At 36.2% G+C, this 17,219-nt stretch overlaps 1 protein-coding gene across 1 annotated transcript; it reads left to right on the top strand.

Annotated features, from left to right (window-relative positions):
- Positions 1-14,936: 14,936 nt before the first annotated feature.
- On the top strand, positions 14,937-17,081 carry LOC147633898 (11-beta-hydroxysteroid dehydrogenase-like). The gene is made up of 6 exons (XM_086804516.1): positions 14,937-15,214; positions 15,752-15,944; positions 16,029-16,114; positions 16,192-16,323; positions 16,488-16,655; positions 16,742-17,081. The coding sequence occupies exons 1-6, from the start codon at positions 15,032-15,034 to the stop codon at positions 17,039-17,041; spliced, it is 1,062 nt and encodes a 353-aa protein (XP_086660642.1). The 5' UTR covers positions 14,937-15,031; the 3' UTR covers positions 17,042-17,081.
- Positions 17,082-17,219: the final 138 nt, after the last annotated feature.

Here is a 17,219-nt window from a genome sequence, read left to right as displayed (position 1 = left end):
ACCATGGCCAAGCGGACATTGTTACGAAAGTGCTGCTGACCCCAAGGTGTTACCCTAGTTATGTCTTGATAGGTCCGCCATTTGGTCTGAGCTACAGACGTTCCCAAGTGAGGAAAAAGTGAGCGCTCATACTGTTCTATAAAATCCTTCTTCACAGACTCGCTTGCGTCTTGAAGGTGAGAAATCATCATGGATAAAACTAATTCCTGTTGCCAAGCCATGAAGGAGATTAAGAAGAAGGGAGATCGATGTGGAAGTAAGATTACTGTGAGCGATAAGTAAAAGTTACGACTTATATAAAGGAAGAAGCTAGCGTAACCTAGAAGCCAACGGTATCTTGCCACTGAAGTTTTACCATCTTTCCATGATTTGGGTTTGGCACATATTTCTATAGAAGACATTAAGAACTTTGAGATGAGGAGATAAAAGAAGTTCGTAGGCTAAGTCACTTACTTTCTTTGGTCCACAATATCTGGGGGATAACTACTTATACTCCCCAAGAGATAAAGAACTTCTTTTGGTCCGTGCTCAATGAAGACCATATCTGCTTCTTTGAATTCTCTGACTATCCTCTTCTTATCTGTATATTGTTTCTATCGATCCTAGGCAGCGTTTATATCTTTATAAATTGCCTGCATTTATTGCTCTATGTCGCCAAGCATTTGACTGGTCATCTCGACCCTAATCAATGGTTCGGACCTGGTTAATGGAGTTAAGAAATCTTGTCCGAGACGGACCCTGATTAGATTGGTATGAAGGAATTGGTCTCTGAATTTGGGTTCTAGACTTCCCTGTGCCCTTATCATGGTAGGAGTCGGGCAGTCTTTTAACTGATGACCAAAACCTTGGCATCCAAAATACCGGTTCTCACTTCTGAACTCATCGTTCTGAATCCTTAAAACAGGTGGGCTCCTGAGAAGGTATTCTGGGAAAGTGTCTTCCCTTTTTAAACAGAATCTTTCTTTTATTTAGAGAAGGAATAATTATTAGATCAGAAAAGGAGATTCTTACTCCTGTATACCTCTAAGGATGGGAAAGGAATCTTACATTCTACCCCACTTAAAAAGTGCAAGATGTCCTCATCTCGCAAGTAGAGGACAACTCTTTTGCTTAAGATCCAATTAATTCTGGGGTTCCTTATATTCCGATCAACCCAACAGAATAAGGGGATAAATATCCCTTATATAGAACTTATCATTAAATAACAATTCATTCAGATCATATCATTCATATCTTTAACACGATAATGGTCCATTAGACCGAAAAATTTCCTCCTAAACATTCCTCCACGGGAATTTTAGTTAAGCAAGTTCTCAAGTTGTCATCCCTTAACTTGATCTACCGTCTCAAGTATTAACAGTAGCAATTTGACAGCACAATCCACTAATCTCATAGTGATTTGCTGAAATCATTTTCATCATTTATCATTACAGGGACTCGTCCCAATCATCCACATTGTGGTTTCGCTCAGCTTATTACATTTCAACCCATTTTTAGGGATCATCATTTTTCAATCAGAATCCAAATCAATTCATCAGTTCCCAAACAGAATTAAAAATCATATCAACCACATTCAAATTCATCAACTAGATAGCATTAATGATTATAATTTCAAGTCTTAGATTTACTCGTATATACTGCCGGTAAAGAGCTGCAGTTATACCCTCGGTATATACGGTTAGTCATGATACTTGGAATTATAAGGTAAATACTATCATGTCTAAGCCTCAAGCAAGTCAGGGTTCCATATAATTGCGGTACTTCCATTTGAAGACCCAATTACTAATTTACGAAATTAGTTTGAATATCCATTTGTATGAATTATATCACACAATTATAACCTTTTTGTGCTACTTAATAAATTTTTGACATATTTGGCTTTTCAGTTGATCTTTATTAGCCAATTTGCTCTGATACCAACTGTGAGATCCCTGTTTCCACCGCGCAACGGATCCGGGGTGCTAGCAGCGGAAGTAGCCTTTCTTGCGCGAGCGAGGGTCCCACACTCGGGGCCTCGTCCACGGATATCCGGACAAAAGACTAATCCGTCGGTTTTTCCAAAACCGAACCCGGAAAAACTTCCTTTATCCGGAAAGCACGGGCGATTCCACCAGGATAACTTTTTACTATAACGTAGTCAAGACCATTACTGATCAAACTGATCCGACTGCACCTTTAAAGGTACTTGGTCAATCAAGGATGAAACTTGCACTTGTATCATTGGGATCAACGCTTCTTTTCCCATCAAGAGGCACAGCCGTTGATTCCTATCCATAGAACAATTACTATCCGGGATTTACTTCATCTATCGTAATAACAGAAATTGACTCTTGATTTACGGATCCATCAGTCCAGCCTAACCCCATCCAGTCCCATGGGTTAGCCAACCTCCCAACCACTGTAGTGATGGGATCCAATTAGGAATTTGGTTAGGTTTTGTCCCGGGTACCAGGGAAAAGAGTTCCTAGGCCCCCTAGCCGGAAGTTCATACAAACATAAAATTAGTCACACCACTTACACACCCAATATGAAATTGCCTTTTTCTCAGCATCAATTAACTTTCAAACAATCCTTTAATGAAACCATTATGTCACTGATGACAATCCTCAAAGTCTCTGGTTGAATCCTTATTTCCCGTCATTCATTCATCGGTGTACTTATGGCATCATTGGCAACCAGAACGCTCACCACCTGTTCACTTAGGGGCCTTTTCCATAGTTCCTAGCTCATAGTAACCGACAATATATTCATATAATAGAATGGAATTCCCGTGGAAGATCAGCAAGATCAACCCACAGATCCATATAAAAGAGCCATGGACTCATCCGTTGAGGACCAGCAAGGTCAATCAACCAGATCCATGCCCGGTTTCAGAAAACAACTCTTACTCCTTGTTCCAATATCTTCCACGATGCACGTGTGGGTATCTTCGGCGACCCAGAGCCCGAGCACCATATGGTCAGCACCCTCTAGGATCCTTCGCAGGTGACCTAGCGCTTCACTCATAGGCCGCTTCCTTGGTCCCTCATCCACCGTACCGTAAGCTCACCATTTAAATCGAACCGAGGCTGGTCAAGACCTCGATCGAGACCTTGCCACGCGAGACGTCCTCCATTGACTCTCCGTCAGCAGTTGCAACTTTATCAGTTCGGTCTTCATGACCTTAATCCTCAAGACGGTCAAAATGCTTCCCCAGCATTCTTGACATAAAACAGTCATTTACAAACAGTCATTTACAAACAGTCATTTACAAACAGTCACAAAATACAGTTTCTATAAGGAACTCTCGTCTTTCCACATTATTCACTCTCGGACCACATTTCTTATTCCCTATTCCATTCAATGTGTACTCATTCTCATCCATTCACTCATATAGACTACACATTATTTCACATACACATTCACATTCATTATTCTACATACATATCCATGTTCGTACGTCCACATCATACATCCAATTTCACATTCATACATACGCATCTGCATACATCTATTTTCACATCCTCATTCATACATCCACATTATACATACATCCAATTTCACATTCATACATACGCATCTACATGCATACATCTATTTTCACATCCTCATTCATACATCCACATTCACATACATACATCTACATCCGAATCTACATCCATACATCCACATCCACATCCATACATCCACATCCACATCTTCATTCACATTCACATCCCGTGACATGTCCATACATACCTTGGAGAATAGCTCCCGCCGCCCTATTGGAAGGCTCATCCACATCTACATACATACATCCATTTTCACATCCTCATTCATACATCCGCATCCACATACATACATACATCTGTATCTACATCCATACATCCATACTACATCCATTCTCGCCCTAACACATCTCATATACATCTTATCCCATCAGATACACTCTCTACCTCGTCCCATACACATCTTAACACATCCTAACTCATCTTAACACATTCTATCACATCTCATACACCTCTTATCATATCCTATCACATCTCATACACATCTTATCACATCTTTTCACATCTCATACACCTCTTATCACATCCTATCACTTTCCATACGCATCTTATCACATCTTATCACATCTCATACACCTCTTCTCACATCCTATCACTTCCCATACGCATCTTATCACATATTATCACATCTCATTTAAAAATCAATCTTTTATGCATCTTCCTATGCATAAATTCATTTTAAATGAAAATGACACTTTTGAATTAAAATTCCATCTCTTATGCATCTTCCTATGCATAAACTCAATTTAGATGAGAATTGACACTTTTGAATTAAAAATCCATCTTTTATGCATCTTCCTATGCATAAATTCAATTTGGATGAGAATAACACTTTTGAATTGAAATTCCATTCTTTTATGCATCTTCCTATGCATAAATTCAATTTAGATGAGAATGACACTTTGAATTTAAAAATCAATCTTTTATGCATCTTCTTATGCATAAATTCAATTTGGTAGGAATTACACTTTTAGAATAAAAGAATTTCTCTTATGCATCTAAGTTATGCATAAAATCCATTTATGATGAAAATCACACTTTTAGTATAAAAAGAATATCTTTTATGCATACCTCTATACATGAAATCCAATATGATAAAAGTAACACTTTTACAATAAAATAATCAACTTTTATGCATACCTCTATGCATGAAATTCAAATATGATAAAAGTCACACTTTTATAATAAAATAATCAACTTTTATGCATACCTCTATGCATGAAATCCAAATATGATAAAAGTCACACTTTTATAATAAAATAATCAACTTTTATGCATACCTCTATGCATGAAATCCAAATATGATAAAAGTCACACTTTTATAATAAAATAATGAACTTTTATGCATACCTCTATGCATGAAATCCAAATATGATAAAAGAAACACTTTTATAATAAAATAATCAACTTTTATGCATACCTCTATGCATGAAATTCAAATATGATAAAAGAAACACTTTTATATTAAAATAATAATTCTTTTATGCATACCTCTATGTATGAAATTCAAATATGATAAAAGAAACACTTTTATATTAAAATAATAATTCTTTTATGCATACCTCTATGCATGAAATCCAAATATGATAAAAGTAACACTTTTACAATAAAATAATCATCAATTATGCATAACATAAAAATCAATTTCTCCATGATTACAATAAAATTCTTTCAACTAATCTAGGATGATAATTCCTAGAATATGGTAGGAAGTTCTCTTTTCATGCTTTGAATAAAATTATTTTGTGTAATTTTTATAAAAATTTTGCCATAGCTCCGCTACTATGACTGATAAATCTCAATTTATTTTGAAGGATAAAGCTTATCATTAAGAAAATGATTAGAATGATCCCTAATTGGATCATTAATCCAATATAATGGGTTGAATCATCAATATTCATGAAATACATAAACTAAAAGCATAGAAAAAAGCCATTAATTTGACCTCAAGCATAGATTAATCTTGGATTAAGGAAAAGCTTTATGAAAAGCTTCATGTGGATTGAGAATGGGTCATGAGTATGACCATTTCTTGAGTGAGAGAGAGAAATTACATAAAAACCATCAGAATTAAGCATAAATAGAAATTTATGTAATTCTTAACTATCATTAATCAATTAACTTCAATAGCATTCATCAAATTATGTAACTCTTCACTACCATTCATCAATTAACTTCAATAGCATTCAAAAACCATTCCAATTAAGCTTCTCAAGCTTGAGAGCGGTTGAGAAGAGAGAAACATTGAGAAATTATAGAAAATGATCAAAATTCACTAATTACCTTACAAATTGGTTGATTCTTTGTTCACGGTAGAGGCTTCCAACCAATCAATTGGTTAAGTATGTTGATGGAGCCACCAATGGGGATTGAAGAAAGAGGGAAGCTCCAATTTCTTCAATTTGGAGAGAATTTTAGAGAATAGTAGAAATTAGCATTATTTCAGCATAACTCTAGTATAGTAAAATTCTTCTATTTTTTTCAAAGGACTCATGTTCTATTTATAGGAGAGGGAAGCTCTAACCAAAGCTAACTGAATTCTAGAATTTTCTAAATTCAATTTGGTTAAATTTGGACTAGATTTGGATCTAGTTTGGTTCCTTTTTGATTCGGTTTGGTTCCATTTTGATTTGGTTTGATTCAAGAGAGAGGAGAGATAAAAATATCACATTAATTTTGAGTTTAAAACTCATTCAAGCATGTGAAATATGCACCTCCTTTAATGGACTCCCCTTTCTTACATATGTGTCAAAATAGAATTATTATACCCAAAATATCTCATATTTTTAATATTGCTCATAGTTTTTTACTAATAAACCTTGTACATTTTCAACTCTTCATCTTATGTGAGAATTTACTCATTTTTGGATACCCAAAATATCTCATATTTTTTATATTACTCATAGTTTCTTACTAATAAACCTTGTACATAGTCAACTCTTCATCTTATGTGAGCATTTACTCATTTTTGGGTATCTTCTTTTACAAATTGGATTTATCTCCTCCCTACACATGGATTGATACTATTGGCCCAAAGGAACCTTAATTGGACCATAATCTAATTTTTTTTGAAAATCTAGACCCTTAGGCTAAGGTCCTTTATACCCATTTCCAATTAATTCCAATTGCACATTGGAAAATTCTTTCTGAATTTCTGTTTCAGGGGAATTCATTTTAATAAGATGAGATATTTTTCTATCCAAAAATATTCAAAATCTGAGTATTTTCTCTCTCTATGCCAAAACAGGCAGAGACAAGATCTCTTATATTTCTGAAGAGGGAATTGATTACAGGGGAATATGCTAGACATTTGGAGAGGTTGGGGAGGAATCTTACAAATCTTTTATGCATCTTTCTATACATAAATCAACTTTAATGAGAATAACACTTTTGGGATTAAAAAAAAATCTTTTATGCATCTTTCTATGAATAAATATATTTTAATGAGAATAACACTTTTGAAATAAAAATAAATCTTTTATGCATCTTTCTATGCATAAATCAATTTTAATGAGAATAACTCTTTTGAAATAAAAATAAATCTTTTATCCATCCTTCTATGCATAAATTAAATTTTAATGAGAATAACTCTTTTGAGATAAAAATAAATCTTTTGCTTTTGATATAAAAATAAATCTTTTATGCATCTTTCTATGCATAAATCAATTTTAATGAGAATAACACTTTTGATATAAAAATAAATCTTTTATGCATATTTCTATGCATAAATCAATTTTAATGAGAATAACATTTTCGGGATAAAAAGAAATCTTTTATGCATCTTTCTATGCATAAATCAATTTTAATGAGAATAACACTTTCGGGATAAAAATAAATCTTTTATGCATCTTTCTATGCATAAATCAATTTTAATGAGAATAACACTTTCGGGATAAAAATAAATCTTTTATGCATCTTTCTATGCATAAATCAATTTTAATGAGAATAACTCTTTTGAAATAAAAATAAATCTTTTGTGCATCTTTCTATGCATAAATCAATTTTAATGAGAATAACTCTTTTGATATAAAAATAAATCTTTTATGCATCTTTCTATGCATAAATTCAATTTCAATAATTAATATCAATGATATCCATGCATATTCATAGTGAATATGTACATGGAGTAAATAAAAATATTTCTTTTAGAATGCACAAACGGTGGGGATTACTCTTTTAGAATAACATAAAGATAAACTTTATTTTCATAAAATTTAAGAAAATTTTGCCATAACCTCCTTTGTATGGCTGACCATTTCTCAATTTTTACATTTTAATATCACTTTAAATTAATCCCAAGTTGAAGTACAACACTATAATCTACTCAATTTTCACTTTCAAGTGAGTAAATAATAATAAAACTTAAATCAATTTATTTGTTACTCATTTTAGGATAAAGAAAGGTTGAATTCTTAATGAAGAGAAGGGGGAAGCCTTTTCATCAAGGCATAATATCCATATTCACCTTAAGAAAGCAAGAATCAGAAAACCATAGATTAGAATTAAAAAAAAAGTAGATTTTTTAACTTACAAGGAGTTTTGTGAGCTTTCCTTTGGCTTGAGGGATTGAGGGTTCTACTCTTGTTTGGGTCAAGAGTGGCCACCAATTGAATTATCAAGTGAATTCAGTGTTTTTGGCTCTGGGGAGGAGTAGAGTAACAGTGCATAAATACTATTAATCTTTTACAAAGGGGGAGGCTTCTATTTATAGGAAAAAATGAGCCTCTAACCAAGCAAACTGATTTTAGAATTTTCCAGATCAGTTTGGTCAATTTTTGACCATTTTTGGGTCAGTTTAGCTCAGCTTAATCAGATTATGCAACTATATTCCCAAATTCGCATGTGATGTTTCAACAAAAGAACTTGAAAGAAAATTCCTTCATTCGCTAGGAGAGATTAGCCACTAAAGGTAAACAAATGCCTGTTTTTTAATTGTTTATAGGATACCTGAGTGGACAAAACTGGGCACCCTGATCCTGCAACCACCCATTATTCATTTTAGAAATTACGAGAAGGTTATGTACAATTCTTCTCTAATTTTCAAATGGGATTATGAATATAGTTCATTTTGATAAAAATGAATTAGTATGTGTGCATAAATATTTGATGCTAAAAGAGGGATTTTCATGATATTTTATTTTGGAAAAATAGAGAAAAGAATGTTAAAATATTTATAGGGGTGCATTGAGAAAACATACATAAATGTTTAATTAGAAAGAGGAATTACGAACATATTTAACTTTTGGAATTATGAAGTATACGTCTAGATTCTCAAGAAATAGAATCTTAAGTACAATCTAAACGAGAAAATGATTTCCCAGAAAAAGACCAGAAACATGCTTAGTTGGATGAAAGTAAATACTTGTGAAACTAATCTATTCCTAGATTCCCCGAAAAAGGATTCTGGGATTCTTGAAAGGATCGAGGATCCAAAAGAGAACGGAAATTTATACTTAATTGAATTGAGTCAAGAAAAAGTTTTCTTTAACTAAGCCAAGTAATGGCCCGAGACTTAGAGGTTCTGTCAGTATAAAAAGTAGAGTAACTGTACTTTTGAACTAGTTGATTGTGGAACAAAAATTCTGATAACTAGATCAAGGAAAGTTGATCTAGTTAAAAATTTTGTCAGTATAAAAAGTAGAGTAACTGTACTAGTTGATTGTGGAACAAAAATTCTGATAACTAGATCAAGGAAAGTTGATAAAATCAAACCTGATTTGCTCAAAGCGAAAATAGACTATCTTTGTTTATAAAAATTGGATTGATGTGGATTGATGTGTGGGTTTATGTGAATTGATGTGGTTGATATGGATTGATGTGTAGATTGATGTGGTTGATATGGATTGATGTGGTTGATATGTGAATTGATGTGGTTGATATGGATTGATGTGGATTTGATGTGGATGTTGTGTGGATTGATGTGGAGTGATGTGGATGGATGTGTGGATTGATGTGGAGTGATGTGAATTGATGTAGACTCATATGGATGATGTGGATTGATGTGCGGGTTGATGTGGATTGATGTAGATTGATGTGTGGAATGATGTTGATTGATGTGTGGAATGGTGTGAAATGAAATGGAATATGGGATGGCTCACCCTGGCGGATCGTTAAGAGACATTCAAAGAGAAATGATGAGGAATAATATGGAAAGATAGTAATTTTGTTTGAAAACTGTATTTGTAGGTGAAACCTGTTTTTTTAAAGATCGTTTTATGTCAAGAATGCTGAGGAAGCATTTTGACTATCTTATGGAATGAGGTCGTGGGTGGGGACCTAAGTGGAAAATGTTGCAATAGCTGACGGAGAGTCAAAGAAGGACGTCTCGCATGGCAAGGTCGGCCGAGGTTGACCAGCCTCGGTTTGGTTAAAATGGTGAGCTTCCCGATGGATGAAGGGCCAAGGAAGCGGCCTATGAGTGAAGCACTAGGTCACTCCTGCGAAAGGAGCCTAGGGGGTGCTGACCATACGGTGCTCGGGCTCTGGGTTGCCCAAGATACCCATGCGTGCATCGAAAGAAATGGGACATTAAGTTGGAGTTGTTTTTTGAACACGGGCATGGATCTAGTTGGTTGGCCTTAGTGGTCTTCAACAACGGATGAGTCCATGGTGCCTTTTTAATAAATGGATCTTGTTGGTTGATCTAGCTGATCTTCAACGAAGAGTCCATATGGATTTTATGAGATTATACTCCTAGGTAGTACTATGAGCTAGGAACTATTGAAAAGGCCCCTGAGTGAAGTACTAGGTGAGCCTAGAGGGACTGACCAGGTGGTGAGCGTTCTAGTTGCCGATGATGCCATAGGTACGCCGAGGAAGAAATGACTAGAATTTGGATTTTATGGTTGGAAAGTGGAAAAGTTGGAATTAGGACCCTGAAATTGGAATATTGAGGATTCTGATGGAAACACTGTGGTTTTGTTGCAATTCTGTTTGGAAATAGTTGAATCTGAGAAAAAAGCAATTTCATATTGGGTGCGTAAGTGGTGTGTCTGTTTAATTTTTGCATGAGAGCTAGCTAGGGGGCCTGGGAACTCTTTTCCCTGGTACACCTGGGACAAAACATAACCAAATTTTTATAATGGATCCCATTAATACAGTAGTTGTGGGCTGTTGGCTAACCCATGGGATTGGATGGGGTTAGGCTAGATCGATGGATTCTTAAAATAAAATTCAATTTTGTTCAAAGTAACGATAGTTGAAGTAAGTCACGAGATAATTCTTGTTCTATGGAAAAGAATCAACGGCTGTGCCTCTTTTGATGGGGAAAAAAACGTTGGTCTCTATGAACCAAGTGCAAGTTTCTCCTTTGATTCGGCCATATGACCGTGGGTTCGGTCGGAATACAAAGGATAGTTAAGGCTCTTGACTACATTAGAAGATTTTCCTAGAGGAATCGCCTATGCTTTCTGGGCAAGGAAAGTTTTTTTCTGGTTCGGTTTTGGAAAAGCCACCAGACTAGTCCCTTGCCCGGACATTCATGGGCGAGGCCCTGAGTGGGAAGCTCTGCCCTGTGCACATGAGTTTGCTCCTTCCACTGCTAGCACTCCAGAGTTCGATGCGCAGAGACTCGAGAGGGAAGGGGTCTCACAATTATTGTCATTATCGTAAAATCGTGGGTAAATATTTTTTTCGTTTTGATTATCATTTACCATGGTTTAATGTTCTTATTTATCATTATCCATCAGCCTATTCCAATATCCACATTCCATAGCTACCATGGTGGAATTTGAGAGCCTCACAGAGTGGCCGTGGACATCAATCTCAACAAGAACAGGATGGAGAAAGTGGGTTTATTGCAGTTTTCCTCAATGCCTTGGAATCAGATACAACTTGGCCCTGAAGTTCTCAAGCAATTGCTGGAGATGCAGAAGAACACAGTTATCAGAACTGCAGAGGGAAACTTTGCCTTCATGGGCTGAGTATGTCTCTCAAGTTTTCAATCTTCCTTTAGAAGTCATAGTTGATGTACCAACTGTAATAGAGGAGGACATGGAGTTCTATTTTGGCTCCAAAGGTGTGGCTAAAGAATACAAGCTGAGTAAACAATCAAGATGCCCACAATAGACTGCACTTTAGATTCATCGTTCGAGATGATCATTTTAACTCACAAGGTAACTTACCTGTCGAAGAAGGCCATGGGTTGACATCTTTGGATCACAAGAGTTGATTTGCAATGTGTCACAATGGATTCTAGCATTGTTTCCTCATTTCAACAAAGCCGCGCTAGTAGTATGGATACAAATCTTGTCAATGGCAAACCTTGGGTATGTTTTTGTGCGCGAAGACATCATTGAGGTTGACTAGAGGTCCTTCAAGAAACTGTTTCTACTAGTCAAATGGTTATGTATATGTATAAGCCTCAAATTCTTTAATGCTTATGCTAAGGGTGATCCTAAGGGTAATTTTGAAGGATATAAACAATGAGGGAGATATGGAAGCTCATCCGTGTGCCTCAAAATTTTGGGTTTTCCTATTTTCAAGCCTTGGAAATAACTCTTGTTGCTACTGAGGAACCTTTTTGATCCCTTTTGAGTAATAGTGCATACTACCCAGTTCTTCAAACTTCATCCACAACTTCTACATTGTGGAATCAGTTCTTCACAAGTTAATCCTTTTAACCATTGTTTATCAAGACTAGCATTTGTAGGCTAAAAAATATGTACAATGAGATTCTTGTTCTCTAAAAGTTTTAATCAACTAGTTATGTTAGCTATGGAATAATTGTTACTAAGATAAACATAAAGATCTAAGTGGAAACTATGGAAAAGGTAATTTTTCTTGTGCAAGATGGGATTTTGGAAGCACGTGCAAAAGGATGATTGTGTGTGTATGGAATTCATAAGCTAGCATGGGAACATTGCGGAAGAAGGACTAGTGGAAGAGGAGCCTTGTGACTCTAGAAAGGAAGGGAGGGGATGGATTTGGGCATGGTAGTATTGGAGTTGGCTCCATGTTCCAGATGTTTGGAGAGCTTATTTGGCTCATTATAGGGATGCTTGAGAAGTTTGTGAGTCAATTTTTAGTTAAGGTGACTCAAATGCATATATATGGATTGTTGATTTGGGTGAACCTGTTGATTCTTTAGCTAGTGATGAAGAGGAAAGTCATGCACATTTGAAATGAATGAATGAGCATAGACAATTGTGATGAAGATTTCTTTAGCTTTTGTTTATCATGGTGCATCTTTTCCTCTTTAAGGAACAAGGGAAGGAAAGGGAAGAGGAAGCACAAGGGATCCCCCCCCCAAATCACACTTTTTTAAAGCAATTTGGTATGAGTCTAGATATTATCCTTGGTATAAGACCTAAAGTTTTAAGGACGAGCAAAGGGTGATACTTGGAGGGTTATTCAAGACACATATCATCATTTTGTCTCAAATCACCTCAAAATTTAGCCTATTATTTATAAAAGCCTAGCTTACCTCTTATTCTTTGGCTAATCTATTTTAGCTCCTTCAAATAATGCATCACTCTCTTTAAAAACCATTTTTAAATTATTTAACAAAGCATAACCCTTGAAATGCATCTTTGAATAATATTGTTAAACTTTTCCCATTGTTGGAAGGGAACTTTTTGGCCCCTTTAAGAATTAGTACCTATTGACCACTGCTTCACACCTTATCCATGAATACCATGATGAAAAAAATAGTTAACAAGTTACTCTTATATAGTGAGACTAAACTTAACGAGGTTTAAAGATATTCATTGATAAGATATGTGTTTTGAAAGAGTTTTTATCAACTAGTTACCTCGGTACCGTAGTAACATTCTTTCAAATGTTGCAAAATCATTCATCCATGTGGCACCAAGTCATTGTAGTCATGTGTATGCATGAATTAAAAAAAGTGCCATCTTGTGCTTGTGCTTTTTCTTTTTCTTTTATTTCAAAGAAATCATATTAACCCCTTTTTCTCCTTCTATAACCCCTTTTCTCTCATTAAGCCTCCTTGCTTGCTTACATTAATCGTGCATCAAGCCTAAGTTAGCCACCCTTTCAAGCTAACAAGCATGCTTTCATTTTCATCCTTCTCCTCCTCTTTTGAGTTCGAGTGTAATTCATCGAGGAATCTCTACTTCAATAATGCAAATATACTCGTAGGTGAGATGATTTTGCTTTTATCTATAGAACTTTCATCCTTCTCCTAGACCCATACTTTAACTTAGATGATGATAATCAAAATTTATAAGCTTTGGCTCATGTAATTTATTTCAGAAGTTTTGGCTACAACATGTTTTTTACCACCACTCTTAGACCTTGATTTTCCCAAATTTGAGGTTGGTGGTTACTTTGTATTTTTCCCTTGGACCTAGAGTTTCTCCAATTTGATTGCTATATATTTTACATAGCTAATGAAAATAAATTATCCATCATGTGGCAATCGCACCTATTGCGTCTCACCCTTGCCTCTAAGATCATCCTCTCACTTTTCTTACTATACAATGGAGATTAGTGCCTTTGCAAATACCACTTCGCACAATAGCCCTTGCTTTAGTAACTATACTAACCTATTCTAATTTTAAGGATAAAATTTACTGCTTGTAGCTCAAGTGGGCACTAGCTTCACATTAAACCATAAATATTATCCAAAACAACTTTGATTATGCTTTGCTTAACACTTCACTATTGTGAAGTCCTAAGATATCTATGCTCTTGTAATCTTGGATATACTAGTGATGGGCCATGGTTGTTTAAAGGGGATTGCTTCTTCAGGTAAATATGTATTTCCTGGTACCCTCAATTTATTTATAGATATTATATGTATTATCTAGTGATAGACTACAATAGTGAGCCATAGCAATTTGTAGGTGCTAGTTTGATTCAAACCTAGAGTCAAGCTCACAACATTACCACTACGCCACGTGTATAAGTATTTTTGGAAGGGATTCACTATTTTAAAACCCTCTACAACGTGTGCATTCCAAGAGTATTTGTAAAGACATGAATCTTCTTTCTTTTGAAAAAGAGACACGTAATAATAAACAGTTGGGACCATAGTGACCATTTCATTGACTTTTTCAAGCATACTAAAATGGAACCTTAGAAAAGCACTCTTATTCTTGAAAATCTGAGAGAATATATTTAATGGAAATGCCAAAAACATGTTGGTGCCATATATTTTGAAGGTTTAGGTATGTAATGAGTTGGGATAAGGGAAAGATGTAAATTTTAAAGATTGTAGACTAAAGAAAATCACAAGATTGGCTAGAGATTAGAGTTGAGATTAAGGAAAATAACAAGGACATAGAAAGCAAATTAAGGCTGTGATTTAGGAGTGTGTGTTCGAATAAGGAAATGTGTATGGTTGGCGTAGATGCGAGGAACACGCGTCCTAGTGCATGGCCATGCAAAGGCCCTCACCATGCTCTCGATTATAAAGGCCTTGTCTCCAACAGATGATTGTAATAAGATCATTATCATTATTAGTATCAACTACACAAGATTATTAGAGGTTTAATTACGCTTAGAATAGAGCCGTAGTTGGATTAATAGAACAATTAACCATGGATCTTTTCCAAACTTTCCTTAATTTGGTGGTTCCTGTGTTTGGGCTTTCTACTCTCCTTGTGCTTTGGCCCCTCCTCACCATGCGTAGCATGTTCTTGCGCTTCTTCCATGCCATCCTTGAAGAGAACGTCCGAGGCAAAATCGTCCTAATCACTGGAGCTTCATCTGGTATCGGAGAGGTAATCAATTATGTCACCTTCGTTAATTGTTTATCATTTACGCATTTAATCATCTAGATAGATACTTGTAACCATTTATCATTTTAATTTATCGAGTCTTCTGTCACTTAAGCATTAGCAGCATTTGATTAGACAGACACTTATTTTAATTTGAATCTTCTATCATTTAAGCATTAACATCAATTCAAGATTCAGGGTTCATTGGATTGGTTGTAACCCGCGATCTAGGATGTGTTTATGCACACTAATTAGATTGGATATTAATAAATGCATTTTTAAGAGGATTGTATCATGGTAATCCACCACTAATTGATTTGATTGCTAAGTCAATGCACCCGTTAGATGTTGGTTTTAATCCACCATTTATTGATTTGATTGCTAAGTCAATGCACCTGGTTTAGTTTGAAATGCATAACAGTAAATTAACCAATTACAATGTTAACCTAGATGCATTTACATTAGGCACTGGCAGGTACAGAATTCAAATTATTTGAACCTCTATTTACTCTAACAAAATTATTATTTTTAACTTGGCAGCAAACAGCCTACCAGTATGCAAAGAGGGGGGCTGTGCTGGTACTGGTGGCACGCCGTGAGGGGCGGCTCCGGATGGTCACCGACAGGTGTGTCAAGAAGGGCGCCATGGATGTGCGGGCGATCTGTGCCGATGTTAGCAAGGAGGAGGATTGCAAGAGGTTTATTGAAGAGACTGTGCACCAATATGGGCGTTGTGAGTACCACTTCATTTACAGTTTGAGAAAACGTCCCATTCTTTAAAAATCATAAAAATTAGTGATGCATTTGCTCCTTGCAGTGGATCATTTGGTGAACAATGCTGGCATAGCTCAGAGCTTCCTGTTCGAGGAGGCGGCGGATGTTGCGCCATTAAATCAGCTTATGGTTAGCATGTTTTCTAGCAAAATTTACTGGTTCAGTATTACCATCTACACTGGATTTAATGTATGCATTTTATTCAGGATATTGATTTCTGGGGCTACATATATCCGACTTTCTACGGGTTGCCTCACCTCAAGCGCTCTCGTGGGAAGATAATTGTCAATGCGTCGGTTGTGGCCTGGCTACCTTATCCCAGGATGGCTGTCTATAATGTAAGATTTAATCTCAGTTTATGAGATTAATCACACTTGAAAGTAATCCATATATTGATGTATGCAGTTCACATGTAATATGCTCTTGCAAAACTGAGATTAATCACACTTTAAAGTAATCCATATATTGATGTATGCAGTTCACATGTAATTTTCTCTTGCAGGCTGCCATGGCAGCAGTTTTCAACTTCTTCGACACCCTCCGTATCGAGCTCGGGCCGAGCATCGGGGGCATCATTCTTGTGACACCGGGATGGATCGAGAGCGAGATGACCATGGGCAAGTTCCTCAACAAGAGGGGGGAGATAGAAGTGCGGGAAGATCAACGCGATGTAAGGTCATTTGACTCAATAATAAGTAAATTCAGAAATTGTGTTAAGACTTCTGCTGCTCTGATGAGATCCAAATATTATGGCAGCTGCATGTGGGACCGGTGCCCGTAGCGTATGCAGAGGAGTGTGCCAAGGCCATGGTACGCGGGGCGGTCAGGAACCACAAGTATGTGAGGATGCCGTATTGGTACACGGTATTCTTGCTGTACCGTGTCTTCGCCCCTGAGGTGTTGGACTTCCTCATGGCACTCATCTACCTTACCCCCACACCGCAGCGCAAGGACGGGGCACCCTTCAGCAAGACGCTTATCGAGATCCCTGGCATGAAGAGCCTCCTCTACCCTACCACAATTCGTGCCCCGCGTATGAAACACATCAAGGGATAATAATCAGCTAGAGGAGGACCAACAACAACAACAGACTAGGCTCAACAGTAAATATATATAAATATAAATATTAGGAGCTTTGCATGCAAAACTGTAAATGATGGCCGGCTTTTTATTACCTTCTTAAAATCGTATTATTATTTTAGTCCGGAAAAATGTAATCTGTAACTATTGCAGT

Source organism: Cibotium barometz, chromosome 11 (assembly GCF_041138505.1).
Source record: "Cibotium barometz isolate CiBa-2024 chromosome 11, ASM4113850v1, whole genome shotgun sequence".
NCBI lineage: Eukaryota > Viridiplantae > Streptophyta > Polypodiopsida > Cyatheales > Cibotiaceae > Cibotium > Cibotium barometz.
The sequence above is the reverse complement of the archived record's forward strand: the minus strand, read 5'-3'. Positions and strand labels throughout refer to the sequence as shown.